This window comes from Mytilus galloprovincialis, chromosome 9 (assembly GCF_965363235.1).
Source record: "Mytilus galloprovincialis chromosome 9, xbMytGall1.hap1.1, whole genome shotgun sequence".
Lineage (NCBI taxonomy): Eukaryota > Metazoa > Mollusca > Bivalvia > Mytilida > Mytilidae > Mytilus > Mytilus galloprovincialis.
In genome coordinates this window covers 82,115,251-82,136,912 of record NC_134846.1, presented here as the reverse complement: position 1 = coordinate 82,136,912, position 21,662 = coordinate 82,115,251, and the positions used below count along the sequence as shown (strand labels likewise).

Here is a 21,662-nt window from a genome sequence, read left to right as displayed (position 1 = left end):
ATTTTTTTTCTTCAGGTAAATCAATGAATGATGGATTTTCTTATAAAAAAAATTAAAGGTCCCAGTAAAAAAACTCCACTGAGAAAAATGACTATTGTATTCCTTCAATGTGACAGTGCATTGTTCTACACAAGTAAAGTTACTCAAACAGGGGAAATGTTTTATAAATTTTGCAATATTTTGTTCCAGAAGAAGACACTTCGTAAACTATAAATGTTCTACAAACCTCCATCGGCATCACTAACAATGTCTACAGTCCACAAAGAAGACATAGTTGTGGGACTATTCTGTCCTAAAGCTTTCATGGTAGATTTAATTCCTGTTGTGATGTCATCATCCATCAACTGGCTTGGTTCTAAATTGCCTGATCTCACTTGATTCTGTAAATTAAACATTAAACTTCATTAAATAGATATAACTGGAAAGTTTGAAAGGTTTCCAATTTTTATTTTTATTTTAACAGCTTTAAACAAATTTCAAATAATTGGATTTTATGGTTTTTCTCTGCATTTGGAGTTATACAGCACTTGCTAATTTAAAAGTCAACTTCTGTCATCAGTAATGGACTTGACATAATAAAAGCTACCAAGGACTAAAAATTTGTAATACTGTTATTGCAATATCATATGGATTAAAGCCAGAACACATAAAATAAGTAAAAATATTACAGAGTATTTGCCCCCTCTCTCAAATTATAAAATGCCCCAAAAAATATATATTTAGGAAACTAGAGGCTCTAAAGAGCCTGTGTCGCTCACCTTGGTCTATGTGAATATTAAACAATGGACACAGATGGATTCATGACAAAATTGTGTTTTGGTGATGGTGATGTGTTTGTAGATCTTACTTTACTAAACATTCTTGCTGCTTACAATTATCTCTATCTATAACAGTACTTTCTGTGGAAAATGTTATTGAAAATCTTCAAATTTTAAGAAAATTGTTAAAAATTGGCTATAAAGGGCAATAACTCCTTAGGGGGTCAATTGACTATTTTGGTCATACTGACTTATTTTTAGTTCTTACTTTGCTGTACATTATTGCTGTTTACAGTTTATCTCTATCTATAATAATATTCAAGATAATAACAAAAAACAGCAAAATTTCCTCAAAATTACCAATTCAGGGACAGCAACCTAACAACCGATTATCCAATTCATCTGAAAATTCCAGGGCAGATAGATCTTGACCAGATCAACAATTTTACTTCCTGTCAGATTTGCTCTAAATGCTTTGGTTTTTGAGTTATAAGCCCAAAACTGCATTTTACCCCCATGTTCTATTTTTAGCCATGGCGGCCATCTTGGTTTGTTGGCCGAGTTACCGGACACCTTTTTTTAACTAGATACCCCAATGATGATTATGGCTAAATTTGGTTAAATTTGGCCCAGTAGTTTCAGAGGAGAAGATTTTTGTAAAAGATTACTGAGATTTACGAAAAATGGTTAAAAATTTACTATAAAGGGCAATAACTCCTAAAGAGGTCAACTGACCATTTTGGTCATTTGACTTATTTGTAGATCTTACTTTGCTGAACATTATTGCTGTTTACAGTTTATCTCTATCTATAATAATATTCAAGATAATAACCAAAAACAGCAAAATTTCCTTAAAATTACCATTTCAGGGGCAGCAACCCAACAACGAAATGTCCGATTCAACTGAAAATTTCAGGGCAGATAGATCTTGACCTGATCAACAATTTTACTGTGTGTCAGATTTGCTCTAAATGCTTTGGTTTTTGAGTTATAAGCCAAAAACTGCATTTTACCCCTATGTTCTATTTTTAGCCATGGCGGCCATCTTGGTTGGTTGGGCGGGGCACCGGACACATTTTTAAACTAGATACCCCAATGATGATTATGGCCAAGTTTGGTTAAATTTGACCCAGTAGTTTCAGAGGAGAAGATTTTTCTAAAAGATTACTAAGATTTACGAAAAATGGTTAAAAATTGACTATAAAGGGCAATAACTCCTAAAGTGGTCAACTGACCATTTTGATCATGTAGACTTATTTGTAGATCTTACTTTGCTGAACATTATTGCTGTTTACAGTTTATCTCTATCTATAATAATATTCAAGATAATAACCAAAAACAGCAAAATTTCCTTAAAATTACCATTTCAGGGGCAGCAACCCAACAACGAAATGTCCGATACAACTGAAAATTTCAGGGCAGATAGATCTTGACCTGTTGAACAATATTACCCCATGTCAGATTTGCTCTAAATGCTTTGGTTTTTGAGTTATAAGCCAAAAACTGCATTTTACCCCTATGTTCTATTTTTAGCCATGGCGGCCATCTTGGTTGGTTGGCCGGGTCACCGGACACATTTTTTAAACTAGATACCCCAATGATGATTGTGGCCAAGTTTGGTTAAATTTGGCCCAGTAGTTTCAGAGGAGAAGATTTTTGTAAAAGTTAACGCAGGACGACGACGACGGACGACGACGACGACGACGGACGACGACGGACGCCGGACGCCAAGTGATGAGAAAAGCTCACTTGGCCCTTTGGGCCAGGTGAGCTAAAAAGGGGGTCCATTCCCCAATCACCTGAGCTTCATTCATGTGAACACTTACTTCATAATCTTTGGCTTCTTTTAAGAACTGTTGAACTTGTTCTGAAGAAGCTAGATCATTGTACAAGTTTCTAAAACCTCCTTGAAGATCTGATGGATCAAGTCTGCACATATAAAAGGAAATAATTGTTAAAAATAACTAACAAGTCATAAATGTTACCTTGTAAATGCTCCATATTGACCAGTACAGCTTTATTTACATATATTGAATTATATAATCGAAAAATAAATCAACCAATTTAATAAGATATTATCAGAATTTGAACAAGTAATAGAACTAATGGCTTTAGAATTTTTATTTTTATGTTGTACATGTAATGCTCCAAGATGATTAATGAAATTTTGCAAATTATTTATCTAAATTTTATGCAAATTTCCAAGCTATATTCCATATTCTTATTGAAATGAATTAGAAAAGGAACAACAGTATGATTTCTATTTTCACACAGTGAAATCAACATGTGTTTGCACATAGTCTGCATGTACAGGGAAGCATTATATAACACAAATATGTACTTCTGTAAGTCTGCCCTAAGTATAGATATCACACAATTGTTTACAAAGTGAACAGAGAACATCTTATCAATGTACTTTATAACTTACCCATAGCCATGTAAAGCATCTCTCTTCTTTCTCCTTCTTCTCTCTGGTAAACAGTCTGTTTTTTTCAAAGTAACCTCTTCTGCTAGTGTCAAGTTGGAACAAGTTCCTCCACTCAAGTAACAGATATTTATGGACAATGTCACTTTGTACAATGTAGAGGAACTTTCTACTACAGCCATTCTCATGTCAAATACACCATTGACCTTTTCTGAAATTGTTGATCCTGTAAACAGCAAATGAAGGACTAATGCCAACTGTATATATAAATGTTCCAGACCATATGAGTATTTGGACCGTACGCGTACGGTCCGGCCCGTATACGTATACTCGTACGGTCAGACCATACGCGTACGGTCGGACCGTATGAGTATACGCGTATGGTCCAGTTTGAGCTGACCATACATGTTATGGATTATATTGGTTAAATTTAAACAAACGTTTATCACAATCTCAATTTTTAGTTTTACAAATTTTTGTTATTACAAATAGATGGATAAAATGAACAAAGGAACAAGTGAAATTAAATATTTGTTCAAATGTTTATCTGAATCCCATTTTGGTACTCTCGCCCAAGGTGACACTTGCTATAATTGTCCTCCCAAATTATGTTTACTTCCGATATCTTCAATTTCAGTGATCATAATTCAATTAATGTATTACTGATCTATATGCTAAATACAAGAGATTAACAGATTTAATTAGCGTGAATTTTTTATATAGTTAAACTATAAAGTTTTTATTTCAATTACAAATGAACTTTTTTATAACAATTTGAGAGTAAAGTTATGTTGATCTGTTATATGCATTTGTATCTAATAAACTTGACCAACTTCTTGATATCAATCAGACCGTACGCGTACGGTCCGACTGTATGAGTATTTTGAAAAAGTACGCATACGGTCCAGACCGTACGCGTATGGTCCAAATACACATACGGTCTGGAACATAAATACAATAAACCAGTTTTTTTATCATCATGGTTCATAAAAACTTTGAGTCACTCAAATTATCATTCACACAAAAAAACAAAACTTTAGAAGACAGGCCATATCATTGGAGACGTTTGAACCAGTGTCTGATTTAAGGGGAATTGTATTTAAATCACTGCACTAAACAAAGGTAATAAAACCAACCTGTCAGTGAATCTAATCCAGTTTTGGTCCATGATTGTCTCTCAATACTGGTCACCATCTCATCACATTGAGTAAGTTGGTATGTAGTATATATGTTTCTGGTACCAGTCATGAAGTTAATCTTTGTACAACATTCTACACTGTGACAATCACTGGACATTTTACATCCTGGTAATGATGACATTGGAGCTGGTACATCTGTACAACCTGCAAGATAAATGTATTGTGTTATTTGTAACATAAATTATTTGTTGTTTCATTTACTGGTTACTTTAAAGATTCACAATCAACCTGAGAAGTCTGGCAACCTCTGTAATTAGAATGACCTATTATCCATGCATGGAGTAACACAATGGATAAAGAGCCTCAAAGTGGAAGTATCTAACCTCTTTCATTAGAAATCATCTAACATTTCATTACAGAAATTGAACCTGACTGGCTCAGATATGGAACTAGATGTACATATATATATTTTGTAAAGTCTGGTAATATTAAGTGGTATTTTTCCAGTAAATGTTTATGGTGAGAAAATTTCTCAGTTTTGTAAATTTCCTCGCTTGGTGTATCTGTATGGTAGATGTTCATCTGGATTCTTAGCATCGTACTAGATTTTTTCCCATACTAGTCTATGGAATCATCAAATGAAGTTGGTCTCGTTGATAGAAGTTGTTGCCTTAAAAAGAGTTTTTTTTTTTTACGGGTTTCAAACTATAATCATACTAACAATTGACAAAGAGTAAATGATTTCCTATATTTACAACAGCTACAATGCTAAATTGAGGAGAAAGTGAGGAACAATGAACATCAATTGAAGGTTTTACCACAAGTCAAATTGATATGTTCTTAAATCTTGTATTGTTGATCACTCTTGCTGCTTAAATTTTATGTCTATTTATAGAAGTGGCGTTTTGCATTTGCGCCGATTTTTTTACAGGTAAATTACAGGTGAATAGATATAAGAAGATGTGGTATGAGTGCCAATGAGAGAACTCTCCATCCAAGTCATGTTATTTTTCATTGATCATTATAGACCTCTTCCGTTAGGCACTTGTACAAATTTAATGAATTATCAATCATAACATGTATATACTGTTTTCCCCTGCTCACCACAGGGAGGTGGAAGAAGGCCTACAAGATACATCTCCAGACTTTTTCCTTGACCGTACCCGTAGTTCTTTAGCCTCTGTCTTTCGGACATCTGCCAAATGGTTATGCAACATTAGTAAGATATGTTGTTATGTTTCAGGACACTGACCTTCCAATATGTATGGCCCTCGATGATTAAAGAATTGAGTCCTTGGCTCGTTTCAGTGTGCAATATGTAAATCATGTTAAAACATGTCAACATTATTGTAACAATTATAAAAATCATTGTAATAAATTACTTTGCTCTTCATGGGCCCTTTAATTGGAATAAAAATATCTTATCTTAAATATTTTATCTTATCTTATCTTATGTTAAAACAAAGTTCCAGAACAATATGTATCAAAATTAACATAAATGAACAACATTAATAACCAGATTTTACCAATGGTATAGTACAGTACATGTACAAGTATTAACTTACCTGTAAATCTAATAAGGAGCAAATATAAAATTGGTGCAAATGAAAGAATGGATATTTTCAAAATCGGCGCAAATGTCATAAGCCCTATAAAAGTTTTCAAGCTAATTGACAACTTTTTTTTATAATTGTATAAATAAACCAATTGTTCAAGACGTTTCAGCCATAATTTGGAATTAACGTTAAAAAGGAATGACTTTAATTGATCAAAACTTATATAATTTAACTTTCATTCATACAAAAGTATTGTGATGTCATGTTATTATGACGTTAAAGTATTATGACGTCATGACGTTTACAAGGACATTTATCTATAACATCTTTTCAATGATTGAAAAAGAAATGGCAGCCATGTAGTTTAGAGGAATAATAAACAACTGAAGAAGGCCAATGGCCGAAACGTCTTGAACAATTGGTTTATTTATACAATTATAAAAGGTATGTTCCCTATTGGAATTTTGAAAACAAGAACTTTTTTTTAAATAATCACCTAAGGGCACATACTCCTATATGTAATTAATTGATTGTTTCAGACATATTGTTTTTTTATAGATCTTGTATTGCTCATTATTTTGGGCCAGGTGAGCTTATAAAAAAACATTAAGTTGTACAGGTGCAAGTATGATAACATACCATTCAAAAAGTTTCCAATATATTCAGTGCACTGAGATGGTTTCCAAAACTCAAATGCCAATCCTGAAATACATAAAACAACAAATTAAAAGAACTTGATTCATGAGATCTTATTTTGTACTGTACACAATTGAAATCAGCTAAAATTTACTTATTTGAAAACCTATTAATAACTTTCTAGATTATGGTAGTTGGTTCAAGAAGGTTTTGTGACTTTTAGCAGAAAAATCTCTACAAAGACATATATAGCATGTGACTACAGCTGTTAATTTTATTTGTTGTTCCCTTTAAACTAGAACTTGCCTCCAAATGGAACTGTCACAGAATCATTACAGTCTGCATACATAAAATCAGCATTGTTTAGAACGGTATATTCTTTCAGACATGTGTGGTCCTTGGCTTCAAAACAGAGTCTGATACTGGCATCTACCAAGAACTTTCTCTCTGAAGGAATGTTGTATACAGTAAACCTGTAATATAGGTGTAATTCTATCATATCAATCACTGCTAGAAAAATATACATTTTGTACAAAAATTTCCTTCATTGTCAGGTCAATTTCTTTTGAGATTAATATGATATATGTTAAATATTGTACATGTTATAGATAGCACAGGTGGGAACCTGTAATCAGTCTCGTTTCAGTAACTTTGATTTGACTATTGATACGTTGATCTCAAAATCAAAAGTGATCTTTCTCTCATTATCTTTCACCATATACCAAAATTAGGTTACAATCAGATATACTGACGACTGAGGAAAGAAAGGTTCAAACTACCCCCCCCCCCCCCCCAATCTTTCATAGTGAAAGGTATTATAATTTATACAAAGGATTATAGAAACTAATTTGATTTATCTTAAAATACAAAATCAAATCATTCCTATATGAACTGACCTGAGTTGGAAGACACCATGAACTTGAATATTTTCAGTTTTACCTGAAAGTAAAAAGTGTGTGTGTTCATCCATCTTTATTCAAAAGTCATTGTAATAAATTATAAACAAGTGAAACTGCGAGCTATTGCTCACTAATGATACCCCCGCCGCAAGTGGATAATTTTAATATTGTAAAAATATGCAAGTGTTTGGTAAACAGGAAGTTGTTGAGTGATTAATCTGAAAACGCATCACACGGTATAGCAGACATATAAACTATGAAACCAAATTTCAGAAATCCTTGTATTGTAGTTCCTGAGAAAAACGTGACGAAAATTTTCAACTTGGCTATCATATGTAAAATCATACAAGTGTTCGGTAAACAGGAAGTTGTGTAGTGATGAATCTGAAAACGCATCACACGGTATAGCAGACTTATATAAACTTTGAAACTAAATTTCAGAAATCCTTGTATTGTAGTTCCTGAGAAAAATGTGTTGAAAAATATTCATGGGACGGACGGACTGACAGACAGACAGAGGTAAAACAGTATACCCCCTTTTTCAGAGCGGGGTCCTCAAAGGGGGCGGGGGTATAATTATTAAATATTAACTGTATAGCAGAAGATTGAACAGATTAGAAAGATTAAATTCTATGTTGTGTTTTGTTCTTGTTGACCAAAGATGTGTTTTTACTATGCAAATAGGCATTGTTTTTTTGTAATACAATGAAAATCTGAAATGGGGCATATAAATGGAGTTTCAAAGGTAAAGGATGGAGTTTCCCCTCCAAGAACTGGCATGTTTACAGGTGTGTACTACATACCCCATAGGTAGTTCATTAAACTTATTTCATGGTGTAGATTTTCTATCCACACAGTCAGTTTATAAGTACAGGTATCCAGAGTAAGACTAGTTTGTAGAGATCGCTTTAGAATATCAACCTTCAAACAACAAGATACTTCAGACTGAGTTGGTGATATAAAACATGATATCTCATCTGGTAACAATGGTAGTGTCACATTATTGGAAGTCTCTGAAAAAAATAAAATTAAGGATAATGTCTCCTCTTTGCCATCTGTGCATTGAAAATTTAAGATAAATACAAATAAACATTACTCTATCATCTCAATATTTATACATGGCTCAATAATTTTGTGTTGGTTGCTTATCAAGGTCACAGTCATTAAATTTTGACAACAAAACCTGAAAGTTAATCAGCAATCAAACTTTGACAAATAAATGAAATGAAATATACACATTGTCGATACACATATAGATTCAAAATAAATGTAAAAACCATTCACAGAGGCTTTATCTAAGTATATGCATGCATTGGTTATTAGTTTTCTTTATATCACTTATATCAAAAACTCAATAGGACTTGATTAAAATCAATATAAAAATAAAACTGCTGACACTAAGCACTTATTTTTTTGATTTTCATGGATTGATTTACCATTCACTTGTCCATCCTCAACATCCACATAAGGAGAAGTGGTCAAGTTACATTTGTCAGAGAAGTCCATATAGTCTGGTAATCCTAACACCATTAATAAATCATTTGCCACCACATCAGATATAGTGGAGTTCAGTGTCAGTCCTCGATTTCGTAACCAAGTGTCTATTGAAAACTCTGAAATATAACAGTATTCTCTTTAAATCAAATAAAGAATATATTTTCTTATGAACAGGCACGTTAACATATATTCGAACATCTTCAATAGAATAACTTATTCAAGAATTTGAATGTTACAAAAAATTTCAGCGACAGAGCAACACTAATGAATATGTGTAGTGCCTGAGTGCATAAGTATATTATCAGTGTTGGTTTGTTGTTGGTTGACAACACCACTTGTTGTTATGAACTCAGAAATGTGAAATTACATGATTTATCTCCCATGTGAAAATTGATATTGACTGGGAAAACAGGTTATTTAATTGCAACCAATATATAAATGTTAACAAAAACGTCTGGTAAAACAAGATAGTTTCTCATTATACTATCTAACCTAATATATAAGACAAACCTGAATCAAGGAATCCAGCAGACAATTCACACATGGTTTTATTAATCAATGTATCTGTCCATAGTGTCATATTATAATCACATGGATATGTATCTGCATAGCATATTGACATATTCAGATCTACTTTATACTGGTCATCCAAATCCACTATTCTATACCTGGAAAAAATGAGATATTTTCATTTAGATGTAGGCATCTTACAACGTTTTTAAGACATAGAACACTTCTCAATATCAACCAATTAGTTTTTGTATCATTTATTTTTCGTTCATTGCAAAATGATAATTTTATTTCATGCTTTTCCATGGACTCTCTTTACCAACATTCAAACCAAATCAACTGTCATGAAAAAAAGTATCTGCTTACAGAGATTATATAAAGTTGTGAAGATATGAAACGTCTTTTTTATTGGCTTAGCAAAAGTGCACAGTTTGGTAATAAAATATAATTGTTATCTGCCCACAGAATATGTAAAATGAATACTAAAACAAGAATGTGTCCCAAGTACACGGATGCCCCATCCGCACTATCATTTTCTATGTTCACTGGACCGTGAAATTGGGATAAAACCTCTAATTTGGCATTAGAATTAAAAAGATCATATCAAAGGGAACATGTTTACTAAGTTTCAAGTTGATTGGACTTCAATTTCATCAAAAACTACCTGGACCAAAAACTTTAACCTGAAGAGGGACGATTGGACGGACAGACGAACGAACGTACAGACGAATGAACGGACGGACGCACAGACTAGAAAACATAATGCCCATAAATGGGGCATAAAAATAGTCCATGATTCCAACGCATCGAGTAGGACTTTCTTTTCCTTAAACCTGTAAATTGTAAATCTATCTGGAAATTTAACTATTCCAGTAGAAAAATGTCAAATTTAGCTGTATATAATTGAAGGTAAATGGAGGTTGTAATCCAACAGCAGCTAAGATTGAAGGATTGCCATTTATTATAAAATTTCATAATTTTTATAACATGGAAATAAGAAAGAAAACAACAAATACTTACATGATATCAACAATACCAAACAAAGAGAATGTGTGATCCTTATCTGTAAAATATATAAATATTACTGTAAGTATAAAGTACTGAGAGTAAGCCTATTATCTCTGCTATAATTAATTATCAGCAATTTATACATTTTACCTTTGATCTTACTGCCTAATATTTTTAAGATCATGAACAGGACTTGATACTCGAAAATATTAGGCAATGACGTCATGTACCAGTGCAGCAACGTCGCTTGTTCAAGTCCATCCGCATCAATTTATCAATGAAATGCACGCAACTTCATTCATAAAACCGAACAACTATCCCAACGTTTTGTACGCGTAAAAGTAGTTTTACGAACTATTCCATTTTACTTCATATTCTCAACAACAAATATATACAATTAATTTCAAATTACCGATAAACAGAATAATGGCATTTTATTTTTTGATACTGACTTCATCAGTTTGAATATCAGCTTGCCCAAACGGGCTCGCTTGAAATTCTTGCTGATAAAGTCAGTATCAAAAACAAAAATGCCATTATTCTGTATGTATTGCCCAATGATTACCGTCAAGTGTCAAACCAACATTTTCAGCTACTGTAAGCGTCAAATTGGTTAATATTTTACTGTGATTCCTCAAAACCCTTATCATGATTTGTCAGAGGTATCAAATAATTATCATAACTGTTATTTTTGAAAAAAAAAATTAAAGTGAATCATCAAAATCTATCCATTTTTTCATTGTCTAAAACAAAGCATACATTTTATTGTCATACACCAAAAGCTACTGTTAGCGTCATTTGGCAAGAATTTTTTACAGCTATTCTTCATGAAGGTAACCCCTTAAGACCCTCCTAATTCATCTTCAGGATGCAAGGTTAATCAATTATCTCCCATCCAAAAAAGGGGGTGAACCAACTATAACATAATAACACCACGTGACGGCGCTAAACCAATCACAACGTGATATTTTACCCGTGGTGCGATAAAACATAATAAATGGTAGATATGAACTCAATTAACTTCATCAGGAACACTCAAGACAACTCCCTTCTAAAAAAAAGAAAAAGAAAGAATTAATCATAATTGTTACAAATAGAAACTTACCAAATACAAACTGGTTCAATTTGATCTTTGTTGTTTGCTGTCCAACCTGTAGCTGTAATGTATTTCTACAGTTTTCTATTTTAAGAGTTACTGCTACAGATTTGTTTAGGCTAGGTAGATCAACACAGCATTCAATACCATTACAAGATGATGGCATTGAACAAGACAACCAGACAGGTAGATCTGGTGCTGAGAAATTACAATCTGTAAAATATAATCAGCTACATTCACTTGTTTTATCACTAAAGCAAGCTCTATACAGTATTCAGTAAAATCACTGGCTGATAATACCAAACAGCCCTAAGCTTGTCTAGCAGGTCTCAGGCTGATAAATTTTTTTATCAACAATCTTTAATCAATCTATTAGTTTTTAAATAGTTATAATTCAATAGCATCCAACAGAAAATATCCTTTAACGTATCCTAAGCATAGCTAAATGATATTAAAATATGTTAAAACTTTTGAAAGAATAAATCAAGACATAGGTTTCACAAGCCAATTTTTTTTTTTAATATATATTCACATATTTTTACCAAAAAAACTGATGTTTCAAAAAATTCAAATGTTTGTATTAGTCACCAATTTAATTTGGATAAAACATTTAGGTATATTTTTTTATCATGTGGCCATGCAATTATGATTTGGATATAATAATTTCACAAATATATTTGATATCTGAACAGAAACAGAAATTGTTCTAGCCCACTTTTTAAATCAGAATATACCTTTGTACGCTAACTGTAGCCAATTTTCATCACTGTGCAAGTAGCTTTGACTATTCAGAGTATATGATTGATTGTTCCTTATTTAATGTCTAGTGGCACATTCTGAATATCATAACTTGTATTCTAAAAATAATTGTTTGAAAAAATAACAATTTCCTTTATTTTTATTTTATTAAACAAACAAATGTAGTTTTCTCTGTATACTGTAAATTCAGAAATTATTGCGAGGTTTTTATTGTTGCTAAAAATGTGACAGAGTTGTAAACACAATAATTAATATTTTATCTGAATTAAGCAGGATTTTTCTCAAAATCGTAAAAATTAAAATCGCATTTAAGTTTAAAATGACAAAATTGCAATAATAAATGCATGCAATAATTTCTGAATTTAGTATTTGAAACTAGTACTTTTCATGCATGCATACCTGAACTTGTATCTAGAAGATCACCAGAGCAGGTATTGTCTTCAACAAATCTGGATATACCCCACAGCTGCATCAGCTGTAGAACTGCCCACTGTGGTAACAGATCAACATTCTGTGACAGACCATTCTCACTTATCCAGGAGTCCAAACTAAAGTCTGAAATATAGATATACTATGATACAGCAAGAATGAGGTTAGAGATCAGCATTATTTTAATTGAAGATCTTTCAATATATGCCAAGAAAAGCAATTTAATTTGGTTTCTCTGATATATTTTTTTCTTACTTTTTATTATTATCATAAAACAATTATCTTTCTTCAGTAAAAAAAATATTTTACTCATGTAACAATATTAGTACCTTTTACTGGGTAAATGACATTCCAATCACACACAGATTTAGGTAGCTTATAATCCTTAAACACTACAATGGTTTGGTAACAAGGTATGGACACATCTGCATCAAGACAGGCTTTTAATGTCATGTCTACTAGATAGTCTCCTTCTGATTCCAAGTCGTTCACTGTTAGTCTGGAAGATAGAAGTCATCTCAATTAAAAGTTCATTGTAATATTTAAAATAAACTTATATTTTTAAAATAATAGTGTGTTCAGGATAAAAAGCACTTTTAGTACAACTAAACTACAACCTTAATTTGATCTTAGGGAGATCAGCATCTGAAATAATTTAAATTAAGAAAAAAACAAACTTACTCCAATCTAAGAAGACCAAACAGCCACATTCCCACTGGCGTTCCCCACTGGAAATCAAACAGATTTTTCTGTAGGGTGAATTTTTCTATTGATACTGTTAGCAGTGATCTACATGGATCAATATCAACAGAGGCCTGGAATGATTGTCCTATCTTGTCCACACTAAAACAACAGGACACTGAGGTACAGGTCTCCTGGATATGACATACTGTTGTCCCTGGTAACAGTGGAAGGTCAGAGGTCAAGGTATCACAATCTGAAGAAAATTAATTAGATATAAGGAAATATGAACCAGGGACTTTTTGTTAACATTACAACAATATCACACAAAAACATACCAATTCATATCAATTAGATGGGCTGCAGGTCATACAGTATCATAGATTTGAATTAGATCTATAAATGTTAAAGTTAATAAGCATGGAATATGATCAACTTTCCTTACAAAAGTGTCAGACTCATTAAAATACATTTCTCCTTACAAAAGTGTCAGACTCATTAAAATACATTTCTCCTTACAAAAGTGTCACTCATTAAAATACATTTCTTAACAAAGTTAAAAAGTTGGCCATACAATATCTGAGAACCTTGTTAACATTACAGACATGGAATCTGAATAGAACTCAGAATAGTCTTATATGTGGCACCTTACCATTAGTCCATCCATTACTTGGATATGGTGTTAGACTGCAGGGGATGTCCATCATGAAGTCAGATATTCCTAAACTCTCCATTAATTGTTTCCTCTGGTAATCTGTTAAACTATCTCCAAAACTCAAACCTATCTCTTCTTTCATGAACTTATTGAATGAAAATTCTACAAAAATGTACAGATGTTGTATACAATGGTAAAGCTTATATATTATTATTATTATTGACTTTATTTCCTCTTATATAGAGATTATGTCATAACATATACATGTATACACATAATCATTGACAATATTAAATCTAATGAATGAAGGTTGTAGAAGTCATGTATCTTCATAACATAATAAAATAATTTAAGTATGGACCTGAATTTAAAAAGTTACTTTTCCAGTCACAGAATTAGGTATAATGGCATAATATAGTTTTGGGAAGTTAATTGTACATGGTACTATTGCTTCAAAACAGACAACATGTGCCTGGATCTTTTCAAGTCACCAGTAGACTTAGATAGAATGATATTAGTTAGTATGGGGATACTGATTGTACACATTCCTGTTGCATTTAAAACAAACATTTACAAACATATATACATGTGCATGTACCTGGATCTATAAAGTTATTTTTCCAGTCACAGACAGATTTAGGTAGAATGGCATTAGTTAGTACAGGGATACTGATTGTACAGGGTCCTGTAGTTTCAAAACAAACACTGAGCTGTAGATTGACAACATACTGCCTCTTGTATTTCAGGTCTTCTATGTCGTAGCTATAAAAGGGAGAAAATTCTAAATGTGCAGTCAGAGTTATATACATTAATGGAATGAAATGTATATTTGAAACACATTTTACAAAATAAGACTCAAAGTTAATTATACAAGTCCTAAAAATAATCAAATGTAAAGCTTTAATATTCTTATTTGCTTACAGTTGACTTTTAAATATAAAGTTCATTATAGAAAAGAGCTGATATTGTTTTTTGACATTTTTCTCCAAGACATCATATAAAATTAGCACCTTAGATATAATGGCAGAATTAAACAATAATCCATAAACATAGAATTTATCTCAATAAAAATCTAACATTAATTTATGAACAATAAAAACAACACTTAATGTTTAATAACTTCAAAATTTTTGAAGACATACAAGAGGGGTTTGGGGGAGGGGCAAATAAATTAAAACATTCAAAATGTTAATTCTTGTACATTCTAATTTTTATTTACTTTTTACTTACTCAATATGTATAACTCCAAAATAGATATACACCATCTTGTTTACCAAACTGATAATCAACTAAACTATCCATGTAATGATACTTACTCAAGTCGTACAACTCCAAATAAATATACACCATCTTGTTTACCAAACTGATAATCAACTAAACTAATATTGACAACAAGTTTCTCTATCTGTGATACTTACTCAAGGCATACAACTCCAAATAAATATACACCTTTCTCTGTGATACTTACTCAAGACGTATAACTCCAAATAAATATACTCCTTTCTCTACCTGTGATACTTACTCAAGACGTATAACTCCAAATAAATATACTCCCTTCTCTAACTGTGATACTCAAGACGTATAACTCCAAATAAATATACTCCCTTCTCTAACTGTGATACTTACTTAAGGCATATAACTCAAAATAAATATACTTCTTTCTCTAACTGTGATACTTACTTAAGACGTATGACTCCAAATAAATATACTCCTTTCTCTACCTGTGGTACTTACCCAAGGCATATAACTCCAAATAAATATACTCCTTTCTCTAACTGTGATACTTACTTAAGACGTATGACTCCAAATAAATATACGCCTTCTTTTTTACCAAACTGATAATCAACTAAACTAATGTTGACAACAAGTTTTTCTATCTGTACTTGTAATGTATATTCACAGGGATCCAGTTTTAGACTGGTACTGATAGATCTACTGAGGAGATCTACATCTGTACAACAGGTAATTCCAGTGCAGTCATCTGACAAGTGACATGTGGTACCATTAGGTGAAGCTGGGAGATTTACTTTCTCTAAACAATCTGTATAGAGTCAAAAAGTTTGATATTGATGACAAAATTTATAATAGAGAATATAAAATTCAATAAAAAAATCTTATGAGAACTATGTTGTATAAAAAAGTCACAAAGGAGTAGGTCTCAAATTTCAGTTTCATCTGAAGAAAGATTTTGACCACTTTTTAAACACTTAAGTGTCTATTTCACTTGATTCAATTAGTTTATGTGAAAGATTTTAACTGATTAAGTCATTAAAAACGATCCAATTGAAGCTCAAATATGAAAAATCTCTCAAATATGCAAAAAAACGTCACTTTTCAGATTGTTTTTGTCAAAAATGAAAGTGGCCGCATCCGTGTTCATCCACAACCTTTATATATGTTATGTATTATCATAAAATACAACTTACATTGCAATATTAAGGATGAACACGAATGCGGCCACTTTCGTTTTACACGGAAACCGTCTAAAATTTAACTAAAATGATAGAATTTTGAAGATTTCAGTAATTTAGCATGACTTAATGGTGCTACAACCCGATATATGTGCATTGTATTGTAAAAAACAGCCCATATTTATGTAGCAGAAGCATTCAACTGTCCAATAAATAACTAAAAGTTTACATTTTAACAATTTTGTAAAACTGTTATATTTTTGGGCCAAAAAGGGGCCTTACCGGACCTACTCCTTTGATCAGAATTCATCTATGTTCTATGATTATAATGATTCAATCAAAATCATGCCAAAATTGTTTTCTAACTGCTCATCATATCATATCTAAATGATCGTAGCTTTTATAAGCATATATGTTTGTCTGTGCTTGTTTGTTAGGTGCCTGAACAATACACCTTATTGCTATTCTTGGTCAGGTCCCACTTGAACTATTGACGTCATACAACAATTACTTTTCCATTGTGGCGTCAGATATTTTGTATTATGATGTCAAAATTTTACAGGAACCTGTGTAATGTTCAGTAATGGCCAACAAATAGAGATAAGGTGTATTCATATCTTATTCCTCCACTTAATAAATTCAAAGCTATTCCCTTTGCAAACTTATAATAATTATTGTAAACTTAAATCTATATTTACTTTGTATGCTTTACTCATTATGGAAGACAGACCTGTAAACTTTTCTGATTCATGGGGCCTATCCCAAATGAGAGGTGTTGACCTGACCCTTAGAGTACTCAATTATTTAGACCAAAAACTTAAAACAGGTATTCAGAGGAGTAAAAACTACATTTAAATACATTAAAATCATTCAAAACAATACATGATGAATTAAGTCCTCTTGTGCTAAAAATCACTCATGGAGATTTTGAAAAGTTGGCAGGTATATGGGAAGGCCATACATACAGTAATCTGTAGCTGTTTATCCTCTTCTCCTCTTGTTTAAATTTGTCTCATTTGCATCCCACCACATCTCTTATCTCTATATTACTGGTTGAAACTATATTCATTGAACAACACTGCAATAAAAGATCATTAACTGTAGCCTATTTATTATATTTACCATTATTCCATCCATCTTGGTTAGGTATATATGGAGTGTCTGCTCTGTTACACTGGTTTTCCAAGTAGAATGGAGCTATTCCAAGTTTGTTTGACAGCTGTAATAATACTTCTGATGGTATCTCACTTAATGTAGAACTTAATCCTTTACTGGATAGGAACTTTTCTAGTGAGAATTCTGAAAATAGTAAAATGTTAATATTAAATGAATAATTCGCTTATAAATAAAATATCTAAATCAGGTACCATCAGATTTAACACCCTCTTCCTTTTTTTAAAAGAAATATTTTCTTCCAAGTTCAGACATTTAAAATCAGAAACAAATATTATTATTATAACTTGAGTGCTATATAATTCAAAAATTAAGACATTAGTGTCTCTCATAAAAAAATATAAGAACAGCAATGGTCATGTTTGTTGCAGAAACCCAAATATCAAGGAACAGCAATATCACTTTTTCTATACTTTATATTTTTTGTTATGATTAAATTTGTTTTATTTATAGCTATAGAAGGAACATCATACCTGGTATAACAAAGTCATTTTTCCAGTTACAGACTGGTTTAGGTAACCTGGTATCTTTGAATACATTCAGAATTACTTCACATGGACCTGCTCTTTCCAAACATACAGATATATCCATGGTTACCAGCAACTTATCATCAATAAGATTTTCCACTGTGAATCTGAAAGCATATCAATTCCATCGTCTTTCAACAATAAGCAAACATCTTTATGCTTTTAGTAGTAAAACTTTACAATAGAAAGCATATCTTAAATATGAGATACTATGGGACCAAAATGATCAATGTTACAGTTTCTAGGAAGTTTCCCTATAACACATAGGCGGATCTAGGAGAGGGGCCTGGGGGCCCGGCCCCCCTTTTGTGGGAAAAATTTGGTTGATTATATAGGGAATCATTGAAGCATGACTTGAGAGGCCCCCCCCCCCCCCCCCCCCTTTAGGTGAGTCAGCGGGCCCCCCTTAGATAAAGTTCTGGATCCGCCACTGTAACATTGCTTTGTTTCCTGTTTGGTCAATATGGGCATTAATATTCCAGTCTCCTACATATTTACTAATATTCATTTAGTTTTTCAACCAGTTTTACTTTGTAATGTTTATGTTTTATTCATTATTTACCCTTCTACTCCTCAAGAAACTTACCATCTAACTTTAATTATTACTTGCTCACAAGATTAAATGTGACTTACTTTACCCCAAAATCCTCCAGCCATTAAATACCTACTTCAACTCATAACTTGCCCTCACTTTACATGTAACTTACACAACATTGAAGAGTCCAAACAAAGAATATGTTTCTGTGTGTCCCCATATGTAATTAACCAGTGAATATTCCAGATGGACTTTCTCAATATCCACAGTCAGTTTATAATTACAAGTGTCTATGTCAATAGAAGCATGAATAGTCCTGTGTAATCCAGGCAGATTTACACAGCAATCTATACTGGTACAAGTATGTGATATGTAACATACACCATAGGATGACAGGTCAGTCTTGTCTGGAACAAAACAATCTGGAAAAAAAATGTTTCAAAATATTTTTTTATTTACATTATAAAAATATTATAATATTTATATATAATTATAATATTATAATAAAACTTATGCCAATCACATAGTTCTATATATCTTACTGATAAATTGAAACAAATTCTGCCAAAAAAGTATGAAACTGTTCTAAAGATATATCTGTTTTTAAGAGATTCTGAATGATGCTAGCATTCTGAATGTTTCATCATCCAATATTAATGTTACGTGTACATGTTTGTTCAAAATTTAATAGCTAATCTACTCTAATTCAAAAGTTTTATGTTTAGTCTGGATAGACAATTTTTTTTTCTTATACAAACCATCAGTCCATCCATTTACAGACGAGTTGTATAGTAGCTGTGTCACGTCACACTGTTCTGGAAGTAGGTATTCAGATACACCTAGATAATCCATTAACTTTGACACTGCAATACTACCAAGGGTAGATAATCCACTATCAGATAAAAACTCAGCCAAGGAGAAATCTATCAATACAAACAAAGGGAATTTATAAGGTTACTTGAGTTTTTGTTATATGTCTAATATTTTTAAACTTTAAAAAATTCCCTCTGAAAACTGAAAGACAATCGTTTCAAGTTGACCAAATGCATAACAGTACTTCAAATGATGCTCAATAGCTAGTAAATACTTTTGTCTTTTAAAAAAACAAGAGGCGTTTAAGGACCGTTTGATCCATGTGGATAAATTTATTGGTTTCAAGAGCTAAATAGACAGCTAGTCATCACTACAATGGCTTCCATTTTTACATTTATAAAAAGTAGCCGGCATAAAGGAGAGATAATTTTGACGAAGTATAATCCTGACTGCTAACCCTTACTACAGTGCTCAGATTTAGTAAACAGTTAAGACAAAAAAAATTAATAACCAGTTCTTACCCTTACTACAGTCCACAGATTTAGTAACCAGTTCAGGTAAAGTTGTATTCAGTTCACTGTATTCTGTATTGATGAAGTAGTTTGGTTGATAAGCTGTTGTATTGAGAAGATCTACATCAATGCCAGATCCTATCCCTACAGTTATAATTCTGACATTCTTACTGCTACACAAAGCTGCCTTATCTATAGCTTTGTTTCTGTCTGATTTACCATCCGTAAGAAGAACAAGATAATTTTCAGCATCCCTTCTTTCCCCTTTTACTATTTGAAAACTTTCTTCACAAGCAAATTGGAATGCATCTGCAATATCCGTGGTAGCTCCCTTCTGATAGTCAGCTGATAAAAGCCATGACCTTATTTCAGATTTATTATAACTACTGTTCAGATCAAATAATGTCCTTGATGTTCCAGTCCCTTCAAATAAGGTCATGCCGACACGGATCAAGTCTTCACGCACGACCAATGTATCTATGGTATCTGCAATGGCAGCCATTGTATCTCTGAAATTATCTTCTCCCACACTTCCAGATTCATCAACCACAAACACTATGTCAGCTGGTAAAATGGTCTTACAACCTGTTAAATAAATTATTTAAAAGTTTATCAAGATTAAAAATTTTATAAGATAAAAATAATTGGAGACTGTATCAATGGTACACAGATGATGCCCCAGCCTAAATATAACACTATAAAGAGAGAACTTTAAAAGTGGTGAAACCTAAAATAATCCTTGATCAGTGTTTTGTGGTAATTAGCATTGTGTACAAGTTTCATAACATTTGGTTGAAGCAAACTTAAAGTTTATTTTTCAATTTATGAAGGGGCATTAATCCAGGGTGGTAAAAGTGATGCCACCCAAATTCAAACTTGATTTGGGTTTTGTGATAAGGTGCACTGTGTACAATTTTCATAACATTTGGTCGAGTCAAACTAGTGTTAGATAATGGAAACCAATTTCGGTATCAATATATGAATGGACAAGCGTAAACCTTAATGGCCCCTCAGCTATAATAACTTTGTATCTTACCTGGGATATTATAAGGTTTGTTCCAGTTACAGTTAGGTTTGGGCAGCAGTACATTATTAAATATAACATGGTGATCACAGTCTTGTCTATCTGACTCCCAACAAAGACTTAGTGTCATAGAGAATAAGTACATGTGTTGTGCTGGTAAATTATCAATCATATATCTGGAGTTTGATGAAAAATAAAGAAATTAAAGATTAATTTAACAAATATAACTAGAGGCTCTTAAGAGCCTGTGTCGTTCACCTTGGTCTATGTGCATATTAAACAAATTACACAGATGGATTCATGACAAAATTGTGTTTTGGTGATGGTGATGTGTTTGTAGATCTTACTTTACTGAACATTCTTGCTACTTAAAATTTTCTCTATCTATAATAAACTTGGCCCTTTTGTTACAGAGGAAATTATTTTGTAAAAATTTACAAAAAATGACTATAAAGGGAAATAACTCTTTAAGGGGTCAACTGACCATTTTGGTTATGTTGACTTATTTGTAGATCTTACTTTGCTGAACATTAATGCTGTTTACAGTTTATCTCTATCTATAATAGTATTCAAGATAATAACAAAAAATGGCAAAATTTCTTTAAAAATTACCAATTGG

At 32.1% G+C, this 21,662-nt stretch overlaps 1 protein-coding gene across 1 annotated transcript in view; it reads right to left on the bottom strand.

Moving 5' to 3' along the window:
• LOC143046857 (uncharacterized) overlaps window positions 1–21,662 on the bottom strand; it is a 240,632-nt gene that overhangs the window by 83,978 nt on the left and 134,992 nt on the right. Inside the window, exons 92-115 of the mRNA XM_076219918.1 lie at window positions 21,056–21,219; window positions 20,029–20,604; window positions 19,453–19,617; window positions 18,867–19,116; window positions 18,106–18,266; window positions 17,582–17,758; window positions 15,837–16,089; window positions 14,647–14,810; window positions 14,046–14,210; window positions 13,394–13,649; window positions 13,042–13,211; window positions 12,683–12,838; window positions 11,534–11,737; window positions 10,441–10,483; window positions 9,421–9,578; window positions 8,850–9,026; window positions 8,217–8,426; window positions 7,411–7,453; window positions 6,821–6,987; window positions 6,518–6,580; window positions 4,320–4,526; window positions 3,187–3,409; window positions 2,585–2,687; window positions 227–380 (exon numbers count right to left, since the gene is read on the bottom strand). Coding sequence (XP_076076033.1) covers window positions 227–380; window positions 2,585–2,687; window positions 3,187–3,409; window positions 4,320–4,526; window positions 6,518–6,580; window positions 6,821–6,987; window positions 7,411–7,453; window positions 8,217–8,426; window positions 8,850–9,026; window positions 9,421–9,578; window positions 10,441–10,483; window positions 11,534–11,737; window positions 12,683–12,838; window positions 13,042–13,211; window positions 13,394–13,649; window positions 14,046–14,210; window positions 14,647–14,810; window positions 15,837–16,089; window positions 17,582–17,758; window positions 18,106–18,266; window positions 18,867–19,116; window positions 19,453–19,617; window positions 20,029–20,604; window positions 21,056–21,219 — 4,409 coding nt within the window. The remainder of the gene's footprint in view (window positions 1–226; window positions 381–2,584; window positions 2,688–3,186; window positions 3,410–4,319; window positions 4,527–6,517; window positions 6,581–6,820; window positions 6,988–7,410; window positions 7,454–8,216; window positions 8,427–8,849; window positions 9,027–9,420; window positions 9,579–10,440; window positions 10,484–11,533; window positions 11,738–12,682; window positions 12,839–13,041; window positions 13,212–13,393; window positions 13,650–14,045; window positions 14,211–14,646; window positions 14,811–15,836; window positions 16,090–17,581; window positions 17,759–18,105; window positions 18,267–18,866; window positions 19,117–19,452; window positions 19,618–20,028; window positions 20,605–21,055; window positions 21,220–21,662) is intronic.